This window comes from Sus scrofa, chromosome 6 (assembly GCF_000003025.6).
Source record: "Sus scrofa isolate TJ Tabasco breed Duroc chromosome 6, Sscrofa11.1, whole genome shotgun sequence".
Classification (NCBI taxonomy): domain Eukaryota; kingdom Metazoa; phylum Chordata; class Mammalia; order Artiodactyla; family Suidae; genus Sus; species Sus scrofa.
In genome coordinates this window covers 44,559,367-44,577,795 of record NC_010448.4, presented here as the reverse complement: position 1 = coordinate 44,577,795, position 18,429 = coordinate 44,559,367, and the positions used below count along the sequence as shown (strand labels likewise).

Here is an 18,429-nt window from a genome sequence, read left to right as displayed (position 1 = left end):
CCCAACAGCAAGCCTTGGTGTGGCCCTGGTCACCATACCATGACCCAGTATTGCTCAGGATGGGGCCCAAGGTAGGAGCTTTTGTCATCCTTGTGAAATGACCTCGTGGAGTAACAGAAATATGTAAACGAGACGCAGCTTGGATCCTGTGTTGCTGTGGCTCTGGCGTAGGCTGGCAGCTACAGCTCCGATTAGACCCCTAGCCTGGGAACCTTCATATGCCAAGGGAGCGGCCCAAGAAATGGCAAAAAGACAAAAAAAAGAAAAGAAAGAAAGAAAAGAAATACGTAAACGAAATAGATGGTGACCTGGGCCACCACCACTCGCCCCAGTGTCTCGCAGCTGCCTTCTCCCAGGTACCCGTGCTTCCATCCCTGGCCCTGGCCCCCTCTGTCTGTCTGCTCCCCACCTGCCACGGAGGGAGCCGGTGAACAGCCCAGTCAGGCCAGCCGCCCCCTGGTGAGCCCTCCCCTGGTGGCACCTCCCTCTAGCTAAGAGGCCAGGGCTGGACCCTCTCATCACCCCCACCCAATCTCCCCCAGCCTCTGCCTTGGCTGTTTGCCCTGTCCAAACTTCCTTCCTCCCCGGTGGAGCACACAGCCCTGTCACCACCCGCACACCTGCAGCCAAGGTGCCACATTGACCCTGACAGGCACTGCACCAACACTTTAGCCTGGAGTCTGCTGCCCCAACTGCCCCCAAACTCCAGACATTCACGCCTTAAGTGCGTATGGAGCACCCACCCTGCACCAGGAACTGGGGACACAGAAGTGGGCAAAACGTTTGCAACGTCTACTCGGGGGACTCGACACTCGGGTTGGGGAACAGCGCTATCGGTAAGAGAACATGCGAATGACTGAGGGGTGAAGATCCCTCGGACCCCAGTCAGGGCTATGAAGCAGCATGGCTCACAGGAGCAGCACCAGCAGTGCCAGGAAGTTGTGAGAAAGGCAGTCTGGGACTCAGAGCAGCCCTCTCTCCGATCGGGAAGTCGGGGAGGGGCCCGGGAGTGTCTACTGCATGTTCCAGGCTGAGGACCTCAGAGATAAAGGAGGGCTGAGTGGGTGGGGGTGGGGTGGTGCGTGGGGCGCACTTGCACTGAGCCCGGAGAACAAGGCGCAGATCTGGCGGAGGGCCAGGGAAGGCTGTTTTAGGGGTAAGAACAGTGCGTCCAGGACAGGACTGAGCTTGGCAGCTCTGAGAAGGAGCCAGGCGGCCAGTGGGGCTGGAGAAGGAGGAGAGGCGGGCACAGCCCCGCCCTGTGGGCCCCAGGCAGGAGCTTAGGCTTCACCCTGAGGGTCCTGGTGAGCTCAGGAAGGGTCCTGAAAGAGGGTCAGTCCTCCCCTGCCTCGTCTTCCTGTCCCTGCGGCCACAGATCTAGGGAAGGGTGCCTGAGGACAAGTGTGACACACACAGGGCACGGCCTGCGCCCCTGGATCTTGCTCCTTGGCAGGACAAAGAGGAAGTGTTCAAGCCTGACAGCCCCGAGGCTGCCCAACTAGGCAGGCCGCGGTAGAGGAAAGGGAGGAGCCCAGCCCCACACGGTGACATAGCTGGAGGACCGTTATGGGGGCAGGGACTTGGAAGGGAAAGCGGTTTTGCCACTGCGCACACCTCACCTCCGGCTTCCTGGGCCTAGACAGGCTGAGAGCTCCCTCTGGCCAGAAAGGGACAGAGGCACACACAGGTGTGCACAAAAGGAAACTTCAACAGGGGTCACACACAGCCCATGTCACAGGCAAACGACCGTTCCCTACAGTTTTAAGTCTCCCCCACCCCCCAGCAGCATCACAGGTATATTAAAGGCACACACAAAGCCACAGCATCCAAGCACAATTACCCACACACACCTGCAGGGCTACAAGTGTGCTACAGCCACCCACAAAGTCCCAGAAGTCACACACACACACACACACACAAACACGCGCACGCGTGCGCGCGCAGCTGCAAAGGATCCCGGGAACAGAAATCCAGGGAAAGTCCCAGGTAAGTTACATTCACACATACAGACACAAGAAAGTCGCAGACAACTGAAGGCACGTGACATTCCTAGAGTCACCGAGAGAGCCACGCAGGGAAAGAAAAGGACAGAGGACCCCGGCTAACCTGTGCACAAGCCAGGGAAATTAAGTCTAGGGTCAGCTCAGCTCTCATGGTGTTCCCCCATACGGGGGGGGGGAAGAGGAGCAAAGGCCTGCCCTTCCGTGGCGAGGGGTGGACATATCAGCTTCTGTCGCCCTGATACTCAGTCATGAAGGACTCAGGAATAATGCAGCTCCAGGAGGCTGTGGACACACCTCAACAATGCAAGGACCAGGTATTGAAATCACGTGCGGAACATGCTTTATAAACCATAACACGGGAGCAATGTCACTTATTATTGCTCCAAAGAGTCAAGGGTACACCCAAGGTCTCAGCAGGGAGGGTCCCAAGCCCACTAAGAGCCACAAGGGGTCTCTCTCTCTCTTACTTTGCACACACACAAAGCCCCAGAGGGTACCAGCTGCTCACATGGAAGCCCAGGCACACTCAACAATGTCACAAAGGGACACAGACAGGAACATTCACACAAAGATAGAATCAGAAGCAGATTATAGGCACAGCCCCAGGGGTTTCAATCATACCCACCAAGTCCTGGATGCACAAAGACACACACAAGTGACTTGGGTTTGCACACAGAGCTAATAGATGCAGAGGTAAATTACAGGCACACACAGAGCAGAGGGTCACAGCAGCAAACGCAGCCCCAGACACGTATGCACACATACACTATAAAGTCACAACTGAACACACAGGCAACTTACAGTGAGTGACACGTGGAACCACAGATGGAATCTGAGATAAATTCACACATTCACACATGCACACACGGCCAAGAAGGATCACAACCATCCTCACACTAGGAGACTTAGACATATGTTCACACATTCCAAAGTCACAATCAGACACGCATAGGTCTGACCAGATGAGCTACACTGCACACGGACATACAACCACAGGTCACAGCCACGCGGAGCCCCAGACACACACCATAGTCACAATCAGACACACACAGGGAGCTTACAGGAACACATGGAGCCACAATGGAATTGGAACTAAATCACACACAGAGCTAAAGAGGATCACAGCTGCCTGCTCGCTAGGACCTCAGATGGCATCCACACTTCCAAGACACCTACAACTGAAAACACTCTGGGCCCAGACAAGTAGGTCAATTCCCTACCCACGACCCCAGAGAATCTCAGGCACCAGGTCTGTGGCCACGCAGAAGGCCCCTCCCCAGCAGCTCCGAGACTCGCGACAGACAAGGATGGCCGGAGGGGGCCCAGACCCAGAGAGGCTGCCCCTGGGCCTGCCCGGCCTCCGGAGCCTGGAAGCCGGGGCCGGCGGGGACTTGTCTCTGCCCTGCCTCCACCGCAGGCCCGACGACCGGTCGGCCTCGCGCCCACCTCTCGCCTCCCAGGCAGGGACGAAGCAGGGCTGGGGGCGCTTCCCGCAGGCCGCACTCCCGGCAGGAAGAGACTTGGATCCCCGGTCCCAGCCCCGCCAGCCGGCGCATCGCGCCCGGGCAGTGACGTGCCGGCCTCCCAGCGGTCAGCGGCCGGCCCCCGAGCACACCCCTGCCCACCCCCTAAGCCTCCCTCCCCACGGCCGGCAGCGGTGCACAACTCCCGGACATCGGCTGCGGCCCCCCCACCCCGCCCAGCCCCCGCACCTCCCCCCCCCCCGGCGGTCCTTACTCGAACATGGATGCGGCGCGGCGGGCGCCCAGCCGCAGGGCAGGGCCGGGCCCGGCGGAGCGGGACTGGGCTGCGCTGGGCGTCCCCGCGGGGCAGGCGCCTCGCCCTGGTCGGCCGCCGCCCCCACCCGACCCGCGACCCGCGACCCGCCGCCCGCAGCCCCGCACAAAAGACCGGGGCCGCCGGAGGCCGCCGCAGCGTCAGCTCCCCCTTCCTCCCCGCCCCGTCGCGTCACCGCGCCGCCCCCCGCCCGCCCGCGGGAGGGAGGGGAGGGACCGGCCGAGGCGGGGAGGGGCGGCGGGGCCTAGCCGGAGAGTCCGGTACCGGGAGGGAGGAAGGGACCGAAGGGAGGCGGGAGAGCAGGAGGTGAGAGCCAGAGGGACACAGCCGGGGTTGGAGAGGTGGCCGAGGCGACGGAGGGACGGCAGGGACAGAGCGAGGCCCCCAGGGAGAGGGAGGCAGGAGGAGGATCAGAGATGGAGGGACCGGGCGCTGGGGCAGGAAGAGACACACATTGAGAGGGGAGGCTGGGATGCCAGAGACCCGGAGAGAACAAGAGAGAGGAAGAGAAAAAGAGAGACAGCGGATCTAAGGAGAGAGATGAGAAATGGACCCGGGGCGGAGGGGCACAAGGCGGGGGCGCAGAAAGAGGACAACACAGACTTAATTAAAACAAAACATCGCCATGGCAGCTAGCTGTCCGCCCAGGCCCTTCCCGCTCCCCTGGTACCCGGAAAAGGGTCCTCTGGCCCCTGTTGAGACTGGCTGGGCGCTCTCGGCATCCCCACCCCCCACCCCGGGGGGAACCTGAGAGGTGGGGCGGAGCTGGGGGTGGGATGGAGATTGGGGAAACGGAGGTGTTGGGGCTGTGGGTACCTGGGGAACCGCAGCTGGCGGGAAGTGGGCGGGACCCTAAGACGCCTCCCTCTCCTCATCTCTGAGGCCCTGCTGTCCTCTCAGGGAGGCCCAGCGCCTCGATCTCTGGGGACCCCCTCTTGGGCCCAGCCTAAGTTAAAATCCAGCCTTCCTGGCCCTTATCTGTGCTGTGACGTCGGGCAAGTCCTGCAAATCCCACTAACTCTGTGGTCAGAGCTCTCCCACCTGACAGTGGGGGTCAGGGGCAGCCCTGTTACAGAAAAGGAAGCCGGGCCTCAAAGCTGGGAAGTAACTCACCACTGAGGTCACGTTGCTGGACGTCAAATGGACGCAACCCTCCTTTGATGCCATGAGCTGCGCCTGTCTGGCAGTGGCCGCCTGAGTCTGCAGTGTCCTGGACTCCTTGTGCCTGTGAGTGAGTCCTGCCCCACAGCTCCTGAGCACAGGTGCCCCTGCATGGAGCCTTCTCACCACCCCTCTCCAGACAGGCTGTTCCTGCCTCTTGGAAAACCTCCATTCCCACAGCTCTCCCACCCTTACACCCCCTCCCTTCCCCCCAAACCCACCAGCTTCTCCTTTTTGGTGGACAGCAGGCCCCAAACTTCAGCTCTTCTTGACCTTCTCTTTCCCTCACACCCACATCCAGTCTCTCAGAAACCCAGTGGGCTGAGCCCACAAAATCTATGCAGAATGGAAGCCCTCCTCCCCCATCGCCCCCAGCCTGGCCCAGCCTCCATCCCCTCCTGGACCATCACACTGCCTCCTCCCTGGTCTCCCTGCTTCAGTCCAGGCCTCCTACAGTCTGCTTCCCACACACAGCCCCAGGGAGTCCGTGAAATGGTGTCAGGTCAGGGCCCTCCTGGCCAGCTCTCTCCTGGGACTCCATGTCCCTCCAGCTAGAAGGAAAGTCCTCCTCTTAGTGTCAAGGCCCTGCTCTAACTTCTTCAGCCCACTCTCACTTCTCTCGACCACTGCCTCTAGCTACCCTGCTGGTCCTCTAACTCCTCCGACACATTCCTGCCCCTGGGCCTTTGTACTGGCTCTCCCTCTGCAGGGACGCTCTTCCCCCAGTTCTTCCTGTGACTGCCATTTACCCTCAGTTATCTCAGGGGGATCTCAGAGAGGCCCTCCTTCCACCATCTCCCTGTCTCACTGCACTCTCTCTTTGCCTGTTTCTTCTCTGGATGTACTTTAAAATGTCTAATTAGGAAAAATTTATTTCAAACAGGAAAAAGTACAACAGTTCCCCCCAGCCATATTGAATAGATGTGGACCTTTTGGCATTCTTGCTTCAGGTCCTTTTTTTTTTTTTTTTTAAGAAATGGGGAAGTTCCTGTTGTGGCTCAGCAGGTTAAGAACCCGACTAGAATCCATGAGGATGGGTTCGATCCCTGGCCTCTCAGTGGGTTAAGGATCCGGTGTTGCTGTGACCTGTGGTATAGGTTGCAGATGCAGCTTGGATCCCGCATTTTGCTGTAGCTGTGGCATCGGCCAGTGGCTACAGCTCTGATTTGACCCCTAGCCTGAGAACCTCCATACGCTTCAGGTGCTGCCCTAAAAAGACAAAAAAAAAAAAAAAAAAGATTTTCTTTTAAATTCCCGGGTGGGGGCAGGGGTAAATTGGGAGTTTGGGATGAACAAATACAGATTACTATATAGAAAAAAAAAACAGCAAGGACCTACTCTATAGCACAGGGAACTGTGCTCGATTTCTCGTAATCCCCTATAATGGGGAAAAAAATCTGAAAAAAAATTAGATATGTATATGTGTACATATAACTGAATCACTTTGCTATACACCTGAAACAAACAGAATTTTGTAAATCAACTATACTTCAATTTAAAGAAATTTTCAGAAAACTAAACTAGAATTTGTTGGCTGGCAATTATTGACATAGTATTTGCATTGTATCTACAGCTATGTACATAGCATTTACATTGCATTCGATCTTAGAAGTAATCTAGTGATAAAGTCTACAAAGAGGATGTGAGTGTTATATGCAAATACTACCTCATTTTCTATGAGACATCTGCACAGTTTGGTGTCCACAGGGGTCTTGGAATAGCCCCCATAGATACCAAGGGACAACCGTGTATGTCATGTCACAAAATTTACAGGAAGCCACACTCATTCAGTGCCTCATACACTTTTATTTTCTTCTGATCTTTTTCTTTCCTTTTTTTTTGTTTTTTTTTAACACTATGCTCTTTTCAATTCTCTCCTGGTTCTATTTGGGAAAAAGTGCTGGTGGCAGGGCACTCCATTGGTTTCGTGGCCCTTAAATGGGTCATGACCCACAGTTTGAAAAACACTGAGCAGGTGTTTGCCTCAGGTCTTGATAAGCAGCGCTCAGCCTGGTTATCCCAACACATATTCCCAGTTACGGTTTTTATCTGTGCATCTGTTTCACAGTTTCCAGCCAGGCCCCCGTGGAGCTTAGGCCACATCCTAAATGACCTTCAGCCCCCCACCTGGACAGTGAGAGCCACAGGGAACCCACCCCCGAGCATAACCCCTAGAGAGAACCCCTTTCCCATCCCACCGCCTCCATCTGACCTGTCCTGGGGTGAACTCTCCGGGTCTTGGGTCCTCGGCAGCTGCAGGCGCTGTGGAGGTGGGGTGCAGGGGGGTGACTCCTCATCACTGGCTGGTGTTATCTGAATGGAGGGCACCTCCAGGAGCCTTTGGGACTTAGGGGCCAGGCCCTCGGCCCTGCCACCCTGTGGCTGCCAGCTCTGCCCCTCAGCTGGGGGGACAGGTGAGTCCTGGGCACTGCCGTCCGGGGCTGGTGGGGGCAGGCAAGGCAGCAGAGGCAGAAGCTCAGCCATGGAGAGGGCTCTGCCTGCCCAGTTGGGGGTCTTAGACAATGGTGTGATCTCTGGGGGAGAAAAAAAAAAGAGGTGAAGGGGAGAGTTCCTGTGCAAGCCCCCCATCACCTCCGCCTGCTGCACCACTGATGGTTCAGAGCCCGGCGGGTGTCAGAGAGGTCGGGGTGGGGTCCCCACCTCTGCAACATCCTCCTTCGTGACCCTGAACCTCAAGTTCCTCTTCTGGAAACTGGAGAGAGATCCTGATGACAACAGCCTAGAGGGGCTGGCCAGTGCCAGGGAGCTCTGACAGCGGAGGCTCCAGCCCCAGGCCCGGCACAGAAGTGGGCAGGGAACGTCCCTTCATGCCCCTGGATGGGGTGTGTTTTTTCCTGAGTATTCACCAAAGCCAAGGCCAGGCTTTTCTCTATATCCATCTCCACCCCCCTCCTCACCCAAGGCCAGGAAGGAGCCAGGCCCGAGTGGGCGCCAGAGGCCACAGGGCTGAGTTACAATGGCTGAGCAAGTGGAGAAGAGAGGCCAAATCCAGGATTTCCCTTCCTTGTTTGCTCAGCAATTACCCCTCCCAAGACAAACAAAGGGAGGGAGCCAGGCCCGTTCCTGAGGTTTGCCTGGGTCTGGGGAGATAGTGGCGTCCAGTCCTCAGAGCAGAACTTGGGCCCCAGCTGCTGGGGGAAGAGGGAAGCAGGGCCCATGGAACCCAGAGAGAGTGTCCTCTGGTTTGGGAAGACTTGAACCTCACAGGCCAGGCCTGGACCCCGGAATCCTTCCCAGGCACCCCTACCTTATGGCTTCCACCTCCTTCTGTCCTCGCGGTGTTTGCTGGGACTTCCAGGGGAAGGGGCAGGTGACTAGGCCCTTTTCAACCCTCCCCCCTACCCCGGGGCGGGTGGGGAGTCCTGGCCAGGCCAGGGAGTCATGACCTTGCCAGCCAGAATAGCACTGCCGGCTGGAGTCATGTTCCCCTCTGGCCAGCTGTTCCTGGGAGAAAGGATGGGTGGGGGCGGGGGGCCCTTCCCTCCTCAGCCTGGGGAGGAAGGGGCTGCCCTCACCCCAGGCCTCCACTTCTCCATCTCTCCTGTCGCCCGGCCCACCACAGTGTAGCTTCTGTTCCCTCTTCTCCCCAGAACTGCTCCTCCAAGCTCAGAGATCCACCCCCCTCGCCCCCAGCTGGCCAAGGCTGAGCCTTTCTCATCCTCACCTTCCAGTCCTGCTCTTAGAGGCCCGAACCTTCAGGTGGGTTCTCTTAGCGCTCAAGGGCACCCCACCGACGGCTCCATCTCACTTTTGTGCACGACTCTGTCTGCTCCACCTGGTCTGTAAAGAGCTGGCATTTCCCATGGCTTAGGTCTGGGCACTTTTCCAATATATTACATAATAATGGACACATGCTAAAGGATGTCTGTATCCCAGTTGTGAGTTTTGTTGTGGTCTCTGCACGCAGATAGAAAAAGAATTTTCCAGATTTAAACCAAAGTGTAGAAAGACAAGTTTATTGACACAAGAGATGCTGTTAACACAGTGGGTCAACTTCCTTGATAATCAGGGAGGGCTGACTCTGGGCACGTGGTCGAGTCTGTTTTTACAGCCCAAAGACAAAGGCGTGTGAGGAGTAGTCTTGCCATGCATTTGTTGACCTGCTGATTGGCTGGGGAAGAATGGGGTCTTCTGACACACTTGCTGATTGGTTGGGGAACAATGGGGTCTTTGGATATACTTGCTGGTTGGTTGGGAGCATATGTTGCTCCTCTAGGGGCGGGCTGAGGAGTGGGCTACATACCTTTCCTAGCAGGAGGCAGGAAGGAGTAGGCCAGGTGGCTGGGGTGGGGAGTTCTCAGGAACGACTAACAGCTACAATGATTCAGGTGGGCTGATAAGGGTCTGGCAATTCTTATCTCAGCTGGAGGCTTTTTGAGTTTTATTTCCTTGAAGAAGCCTCGAAGTCCCACAAGTTTAACAAGAAAGAAAACCCCATAACTCACCCCCCCTCCACACACACACAGCCAATTTGAGAGCCAGCACATCACTGCGAGTGCCCCTGGGACTGGCTTACCCAACCCTGGCCTCCCTTCCAGAAGTCCTCATCCCCTCTTATTTGTCAGGGATCATTCCTAAACATCAGATCGGTCTGCATTCCTAAACATTTTAATATTTAGTTTTCCAATGAAATTAAAAAAAAGTGGGCAGAAGATCTAATCTCCAAAGGAGACATACAGATGGCCAAAAGGCACCTGCAAAGATGCTCAACATCGGTAATTATTAGAGAAATGCTGATCAAAATTACATTAACCTCAAAAGGGCCATCCTCGAAAAGTCTACAACAGTAAGTGCTGAAGAGGGTGTGGAGAAAAGGGAACCCTCCTACATGGTTGGTGGGAATGTAAATTGGTACAGTCACTCTGGAGAACAGTATGGAGAGTCCCCAAAAAACCTAAACATAGAACGACCATATGATCCAGTAATCCTACTCCTGGGCATATATCTGGAGGAAAAAAACATAATTTAAAAAGATACATGCAGGTGTTCCCATTGTGGCTCAGCAGTAATGAACCCAACCAGGATTCATGAGGACTTGGGTTCCGTCCCTGGCCTTGCTTGGTGGGTTAAGGATCCAGCATTGCCGTGAGCTGTGGTGTAGGTCCTAGATGCGGTTCGGATCCAGTGTTGCTGTGGCTGTGGTATAGGCCTTCACTACAGCTCTGATTCAACCCCTAGCCTGGGAACTTCCATATGCTGCAGGTGTGGGCCCCCCCAAAAAAAGGAAGAAAAGAAAAGATATATGTACCCCAGTATTCATAGCAGCACTATTTACAATAGCCAAGACATGGAAGCAACCTAAATGCCATCCACAGATGAAGGATAAATAAGATGTGGTATATTTATACAACGGAATACTACTCAGCTGTAAAAACTATTGTAGATAAATTCCACTATTAATTTACTGATTATGTTGATGGCTATTTGAGGCATTCCCAGTTTGGACCACTAAAAATAGTGCTGCCGTGAACATTCTTTTCCATGTGTCTTTGTGTTCCTCTCTGTCACACATCAAGTATCTATTTATCCATCCATTCACCCATCCACTCATCCATGGGTCTTTCAGAGAGCTTCACTGGTCCATTTGTCTAACCCTGTGCAAAAACTACACTATCCTATCCAGTGTTGCTGTAGCAATGGCAGCTCTGGCTTGGATTTGATCCCTGGCCAGGGAAATTTCATATGCAATAGGGGCAGCTGAAAAAGAAAAAGGAAAAAAAGCAATTTACACCATCCTACTTATATACACCTAATTATCATATATATACACACACACCTATATATATAAACCTATATAAACAGACATATACACTATGTTAATACATAAATACTATATCCACATATACACACATATGTAATATGTATATGTGATTTTACAACTAGTCTTGGTGTCTGGGATCAAAGCCTTCCCATTTTGCTCTTCTTTAAGAGTCTCTTGGCTCTTCATGTTAGAGGTTTTCCTCAAATGCGCATGATCCTTACCTGTCAGTGCGTATTTAGAAGTGGGGTCCAGCCTGTGGTTTAACAACTGAGGGGGCTGTGGAAGATTGAAATAAGAAATATGTTTTGCAGAAAAACATCAAGAGCTCTATTTAGGACAACTCGTCAGCGATACCTGTGCAAGCTCCCAATGGACAGGTCCAGTGGGCAGCTGGCAGACAGAGATCAGGGCTGGCCCTGGGAGTCCCCAGCATCGGATGGTGATCACCCACCCCAAGACCCTCCCCTCCCCTGGAGCATCTTTTCCCAGAACCCACCCTTCTCTTCCTACACAAGATTACTGTCTTCAGGAAGCATGGAAGAGTTCCCACTATGGTGCAATGGAATCAGAAGCATTTTTGCAGCTGGGCTAGGACCCCAGCCCAGCACAGTGGGTTAAGGATCTGGTGTTACTGCAGCTGTAGTGTAGGCTGTAGGCTGCAACTGCGGTTCAGATCTGATCCCTGGCCCAGGAACTCCATATGCTTCGGGGCAACCAAAAAATAAATAAATAAATAAAATAATAATAGTAGTAATAATAATAAATATATATATATAGAGAGAGAGAGAGAAAGAGAGCTTGATTCAGATTCTGTCTTCGAGAGTTGAGTGACATGGGGGACTTGGGCTTACAGTCAGAGTTGTCTTCTGTTTTTTGTTTTTTGTTTTTGTTTTTTTTTTTGGCAGAGCCCACAGTGCAGAGAAGTTCTGGGGCCAGGGATTGAACCTGAGCCACAGCAGCCACCCGGGCCACCGTGGTGACAATGCCCGATCCTTAACCCTCTGCACCACAAGGGAACTCGTGTTATCTTTACCTTTTCTGATCTTTGACGTTGCCGACAGACCTCTGAGGGAAGTTCATGGCTGGCATTAGGACTCTGGAGAGAAGGCTCATTAGAACCTAATGTCCCTGGAAGCTCAGGAAGGGTTAGTGTGTGGACATGCAGTCTTGAACAGAGCAGGGCCACCTAAGAACACTTCACATGAACTCATCCCACCCCCCATCTGGTGAAAATCCCCAGGTTTTCCCGTCTGAAAACCTCTGTGGGTTGAAAACCACCTGCCTCTTATTCCACTATTTCCACCCTCCTCACATTCAAGAGAGTAGCAGAGCCATGAAACTCCTCTCTAGTGTCTCCTCCCAGCCGGGGTGGGCGTGAGTTGAGGGGTGAGGCGGCGGTGGGGCGCGGGGGGTGGGGTGGGGGTGAAGTGTCCCAGATTGGGCACCATTTCTGTAGCATTTTTCCACAGCGAAGAGTGGATGCAACAGATAGAGTCTGTGCTGACTTCCTTTTTCTCCTCCGGTGCTGGTGCTCAAGAGAGTGTGGGCTTGTGTATTTCTGACACATAATCAGTGATAATGTGCTATTTGCCCTCCACAGATGCTTCAAGATTTCCTGGCTGCATCTGTTTCCAACGAACTGTGACTTCTGGTTTCTTCTCTGAGTGTATCTGTATGGACCTGGTAAGTTTTGACTTCTTACCCAGTCTCCCCCACACTCTCTGTATATGTAAGGCTCTCCCCGCAACCCCCAAGTGTGTCTGATTTTAACAAATCCCTTCCCACATCCTCCACCCTGGAAAGTCCCAAATTATCTGCTGTTCTTCCCTTCAGGCTTCTGTTTGCATATTGAAGAGTGTCCCTTTGGGCTAGGCTGACCTCCTCTTCTACCAAACAGATGCTGAGAAAACAGGTGCTAACTGGTTGTCTGTGGGGTGGTCCTTCCCGGACCACCCTCCTCCTGGACCTCCCACACAGAGGTGCCATTGGGACGTCTGTTTCTCGTGAACTTCTGCTTTGTCTCACCACCTTCTGGGCCAAAATGTTGGTGCTTTGCTCAGAACAAAGACACTCAGTCCAAGACCATTTCCTGCTCTTAAACTTGGGGCTCTCTGGGAAAGAAGGAAGCGTGGCGGACCTTGAGTTTCCAAGAAATGGGCGCCACGACAAGGACAGGGCAGGAGAGATGAACATGGATTTTTTTCGCATTTTCCTCAAGAATTGAATTTGCATTAAGAACTTGGCCTCCCAGGGTTTCCTTCCTTCTCCCCAGCACCTTAGTGTCCTGTTTTCGCCAATTTCATGTATTTACTGCCACCCTAAAAACTGCCAGGAGGGGGAGCTCCTGCTGTGGCGCAACGGGATCCACAGCCTGGGGAGTTCTGGAACCACAGGTTTGATCCCCGTTCCAGCATAGTGGATTACGGATCCGGTATTGCCTTAAGGATCCGGTGTTGCTGTATGCCATGGGGCGGCAAAAAAAAAAAAAAAAAAAAAAAAAAAAAGAGAGAGAGAGAGAAAAGAAAAAAACACACCAGGAGTAGTCTAAGAAAGGATGGCTTGTTCTAAAATGTAAAGCATCATATTTCCACCCCACCCCCCGCCCCCCGCCCCGAACATTTGGCAGGACTTGTCAGGACCAACCATAACGTTTTATGTAGCAAATAACTATTTTGGAGGGCTCTCCAAAGCCCAGTGGAACTTCCGTTCCGTATTTCACCTGGACTGGGAAATCTTCAAGGAAACTTCTAGATATCGGAGGATTCATTTCAGCAGTGACTGGGGAGAGCCTTTTGATAAACTGCAGTGATTTTCTAGGCTGTCTCCCCTCCCACGGACATACGCACTGACAGCTGTCTGTCTAGAAAACGGGAATTAAGTCACAGATAAACAGACATGGTCCCTGAGGTCAATGAGCTTCTAGCCCTTATCTGTGAAGTGTGGAAAATGATCCACCTCCAAGGGTTTTGAGAGAATCTAATGAGTTAATATAAGCAAAATGTGGGTTTGAGCACACAGCGATGGCCCAATTATTGCTTTAGCTATTATTTTATGTTTCTGGGTGGGAGGGTGTTTGAATGAGCATGTATAGCTCATAATTTCAACAACCACACTGCACGAGATGCTGGAAACCAGATGGTGGGGAAACACAGCTAGAAGTATAAGAATTCTAGGATGTCGGGCCTCTCCCCGCATTGGTTTTGTTTAGCTCTGGGTGTTTTTCCACATCACTTATTAGGCAAATCTTTAAATGAGAAGGCGATGCTTGCTTGCTTGCAAAGAGACCAAAGGGAGGAAGTGGAAAGATTTCATTTGGCTCCACCATCAGACCAGTGAGAAGGAGAGCCCTCCAAACAGGTCCACTTTAATACGGCTATTTTTTTTTCCTATTTTATATATCAGAATTACACATATTTTTGCTTTTATTTAAAAAAATATTTTTAAAAATAGCCAAGACATGGAAGCAACCTATCTGTCGACAGAGGAATGGATAAAAAAGATGTGGTAGGAGTTTCCATCGTGGCGCAGCGGAAATGAATCCAACCAGGAACCATGAGGTTGCGGGTTCGATGCCGGGCCTCGCTCAGTGGCTTAAGGACCCAGCGTTGCCGTGAGCTGTGGTGTAGGTCGAGGATGTGACTCGGATCCTGTGTTGCTGCGGCTGTGGTGTAGGCTGGTAGCTGCAGCTCTGATTAGACCCCTAGCCTGGGAATCTCCATATGCTGCGGGTACGGCCCTAAAAAGACAAAAAAAAAGACCAAAAAAAAAAAAAAAAAAAAGATGTGGTATGTCTATAAATGGAATATTAGCCATAAAAAAGAATGAAATAATGCCATTTGCAGCAGCATGGATGGACCTAGGGGTCATCATACTGAGTGAAGTAAGCCAGACAGAGAAAGACAATAGACTCACAGACATAGAAAAGAAACTTATGGGTACCTAAGGGAAAAGAAAGGCAAAGGGATAAATTAGGAGTTTACAATTAACATATACACACTATATATAAAATAGATAATCGACAAGAGCCTACTGTATAGCACAGGGAGCTATATGCAGTATTTTGTAATAACCTATAAGGGGAAAGAATCTGAAAAAAATGTGCATATATATATATGTATATGCACATACATATACACATACATACATATATATATATATATCTGAATCACTGTGCAGTATACCTGAAACTAACATGACATTGTAAATCAACTATACTTCAATTAAAAAACTCATATATATATGCTCCCTGATGGCTCAGCGGGTTAAGGATGTGGTGGTGTCATTGCTGTGGCTCAGGTTTGATACCTGGCCCAGGAATTTCCGCATGCCACAGGCACAGCCCAAATAAATATATACAAATACACATGCATATAATCTTTTTAAAAAATTTAAGTATGGCTAACTTCATTTCTTTAATTACTTTTTGGCTGCACTCACAGCATGCAGAAGTTCCAGGGCCAGGGTCAAACCCACGCCATAGCAGCCACCCAAGTCACAGCAGGGACAACATCAGGTCCTTAACCCACTGAGCCACCAGAGAATTCCAAGGATGGCTCACTTTAATAGGAAACAACTGGCCTAGCCCCTGCAAGCCTGAGAAAAGGAAGGGCAGCAGTATGGGGAACTGGCTGGCAGAGCAGAGGAGGCACAGGCCGCTTAAGGAGCAGGTGTCTCTACACAGAAACCACACACACTGCGCCCAGTGAGCTCGCAGATACACACTGACAAGCCTGCTTGGGCCACCCTCAATTCTTGTACCCTTGACCCTTGAGTAAACACTCTCTGTTCTCAGTCATTCTCAACAATAGAATCATTAAAGAAATTGTGATAGAGCCATAAAATATAATACTATGTGGCAATGAAAAATGAGTAAACTGGAGTTCCCTGGTGGCTCATCAGGTTAAAGATCTAGCATTGTCACTGCTATGGTGTGGGTTCAATCCCTGGCCCAGGAAATTCTGCATGTTGTGGGCACAGCCAAAAAAAAAAAAACAAAACAAAAAACAAACAAACAAAAAATGAGCAGACTATCACCACAAGCATCAACGTAGATGCATTTCCATTAATATGAAGTCCAAGAACAGCTAAAACTAATCCATGGGGCTACAGGTCAGAATAATTCTTCCCTCTAAGGGGTAATGACTGGGAGAGACATGGGAGCTTTTGAGGTGTTGGACAGATTCTATATTTTCATGTGCACTGGGTGGTATGCGTGGGAAACATTACTTTGCTGTATATTTAAGATTTACGCACACTGGCGTTCCCATCGTGGCTCAGTGGAGACAAACCAAACTAGTATCCATGAGGATTCTGGGTTAATCCTGGCCCTGCTCAATGGGTTAAGGATCCCGCATTGCTGCGAGCTGTGGTGTAGGTCACAGACGCAGCTCGGATCCGGCATTGCTGTGGCTGTGGTGTAGGCTGGCACCTGCAGCTCCAATTCAACCCCTAGTCTGGGAACTTCATGTGCCAGAGATGTGGCCCTAAAAAAGGAAAAAGAAAGAAAAGAAAAGAAAAAGATTTATGCACATTACTATATGTATGTTTACCTCAACAGTTTAAAAGGTAAAGTTTTAGGCGTTCCCATCGTGGCTCAGTGGAAAGGAACCCAACTAGTATCCATGAGGACTTGGGTTTGATCCCTGGCCAACTCAGTGGGTTAAGGATCCGGCATTGCCTCGAGCTGTGGTGTAGATCGCAGATGTGGCTCAGATCCAGCATTGCTGTGGCTGTGGTGTAGGCCGGCAGCTGCATCTCTGATCAGACCCCTAGCCTGGGAACGTCCATGTGCCACAGGTGCGGCCTTAAAAAGACAAAAAAAAAAAAAAAAAAAAAAAAAAGGAAAGCTTTAGTGTCATCAACATTAAACTTACTTTAACAGCTTTACTGGAGCATAACTGATGTGTGAGACACTGCACTTATTTCAGCACATGATTTGATGCTATTGACACACATACAGAATCCCGAAACCATCTCTACCACCAAGCTGACTGACATAGGCCTCAGCTCCCAGAGCTTCCCTCCTGCCCTCTACACCCTCCCCTCTTCCCCACAACATTAACGTTTTTATGTTTAAAATATTTACAAATAAAATTACTGTTCAATGCTTTCTTTCAGGCATCACGCCAAACTAGCAGCAACTTAGAAGCATGCATGCCGTCTCCACTTCCGACGTAACTACAGGGGACTCGGAAAGCCCAGACCTGAGGGGCAGGGCTGCGGATGTGACGAAAGCCAAGTGGGTCTAGGGGGAGATCAAGGAACCAGCATCTCAGGCTGAGCCCACAAAGCACCAGAGGCTCCTCCTGACGGGCAAAGGGCAGTCGCTTGACTGGAATAGGAAGCGTGGGATGTACCGTCTGGAAGCTGGAACTTTCCTGGAGCTGGCTGGCACTGAAGTCGGGGATAGGAAGCCGCCTGTAAGGAGCTTTTGGGGTGTATTGTGAGGGCTTTCCTGCTGCCACTCCTGGCTGCTGGGGCAAAGGCAGCTTGAACAGCTCCAACATGCGTGCAGCTCTCTGCGTGAGGAACTGCACGGGAACCCAGGGAGATTTCCTGGTAGCAGAAACAAAAGCCTCCCCACACTGTCCGCAACACGCACTCGCACGCACACGCACAGGCACTCGCACACGCACACACCCCTCTTCCGTCGGTGGGCATGAAGAGCTCCTCTCACTCATGGGTCAGAGGTAACTAGAAGAGGAGCACATGCTGACGAATTTAGAATATATGTACGTGTGTATATGAATTTAGAATACACACACACACACACACACACACACACAAACTTATTTCCAAAATAGAAAGAGACTCACAGACAAAGAAAACAAACTTACCAAAGGCAAAAGGGAGGAACAAATTAGGAGATTGGTTTTAACACACACACACACTATTATATATAAAATAGATAACCAGGGAGTTCCTGTTGTGGCTCAATGGTTTAAGCACCCAGCGTACTCTCTGTGAGATGCAAGTTCAATCCCTGACTTCACTCAGTGGGTTAAGGATCCAGCATTGCCGCCAGCTGTGGCGTAGGTTGCAGAGGCAACTCAGATCCCTTGTTGCTGTAACTGTGGCATGGGCTGGCAGCTTCAGCTTTGATTCAACCCCTAGCCTGGGAACTTCCATATGCCACAGGTGTGGCCCTAAAAAGGAAAAAATAAAAATAAAAAAATAAAATAAAGTGGATAACCAACAAGGACCTACTGTATAGTACAGGGTACTGTACTCAATATTTTGTAATAATCTATAAGGGAAAAGATTCTGAAAAAAAATATATATATTCTTTTTACATATATAGAAAATGTTTTCTATATATTTTCACTGTGCTGTACTCCTGAAACTAACACAACATTATATATCAACTTAAATTCAATTTTTAAAAAAATTGTAATTAAAAAAGAGAAATCTTAGGAGTTCCCTGGTGGCTCAGCAGGTTAAGGATTCTGCATTGTTGTGGCTGTGGCTCGGGTTGCTGCTTTGGCATGGGTTCGATCCCTGGCCCTGGAAGTTCTGCATGCCTCAGAGGCAGCCAAAAAAGAGAGAGAGAGAAATGTTGCAAGAAAAACCCCACAACTGAAAAGTAGGAGGGGCTGGCAGAGCATGAAGCACAGTTGTTAAAATATGATAATAGTACAGCAGAACATCAGTTCTAAAAGTTTCCAGAAAGGGAAAAAAAAAAAAAAA

At 51.2% G+C, this 18,429-nt stretch overlaps 2 protein-coding genes across 4 annotated transcripts in view; one reads left to right on the top strand and one right to left on the bottom strand.

The window, feature by feature from the left end:
• GRAMD1A (GRAM domain containing 1A) overlaps positions 1 to 3,907 on the bottom strand; it is a 20,280-nt gene extending 16,373 nt beyond the window's left edge. Inside the window, 1 exon segment of the mRNA XM_005664473.3 lies at positions 3,741 to 3,907. Coding sequence (XP_005664530.2) covers positions 3,741 to 3,748 — 8 coding nt within the window. The 5' untranslated portion in view covers positions 3,749 to 3,907.
• Positions 3,744 to 18,429, top strand: LOC102159288 (translation initiation factor IF-2-like). Of its 3 annotated transcripts, none has more exons than XR_001309060.2 (4): positions 3,744 to 4,106; positions 4,701 to 5,027; positions 12,344 to 12,426; positions 16,861 to 18,429. XR_001309060.2 is itself a non-coding variant. In XM_013998299.2 (4 exons), exons 1-3 carry the CDS (start codon positions 3,751 to 3,753, stop codon positions 12,386 to 12,388), a joined length of 510 nt encoding a protein of 169 aa, XP_013853753.2. In that variant the 5' UTR covers positions 3,744 to 3,750; the 3' UTR covers positions 12,389 to 12,426; positions 16,861 to 17,531. The 3 variants fall into 3 exon arrangements, 2 of the variants coding, with proteins under 2 accessions (XP_013853753.2, XP_020952883.1); XM_013998299.2 differs by lacking the exon at positions 4,701 to 5,027 and adding an exon at positions 8,573 to 8,681 and having other exon boundaries at positions 16,861 to 17,531; XM_021097224.1 differs by lacking the exon at positions 4,701 to 5,027 and having other exon boundaries at positions 16,861 to 17,531.

What these genes read in the sequence shown, in the direction of transcription:
- LOC102159288 (XM_013998299.2), top strand. Translation starts at nt 3,751, where the DNA reads ATGCGGCGCGGCGGGCGCCCAGCCGCAGGGCAGGGCCGGGCCCGGCGG. An exon ending in GGGAGGCGGGAGAGCAGGAG is followed by an intron (nt 4,107 to 8,572) that starts GTGAGAGCCAGA and finishes TCTTCTCCCCAG; the next exon opens with AACTGCTCCTCCAAGCTCAG. An exon ending in TTAGAGGCCCGAACCTTCAG is followed by an intron (nt 8,682 to 12,343) that starts GTGGGTTCTCTT and finishes TGCCCTCCACAG; the next exon opens with ATGCTTCAAGATTTCCTGGC.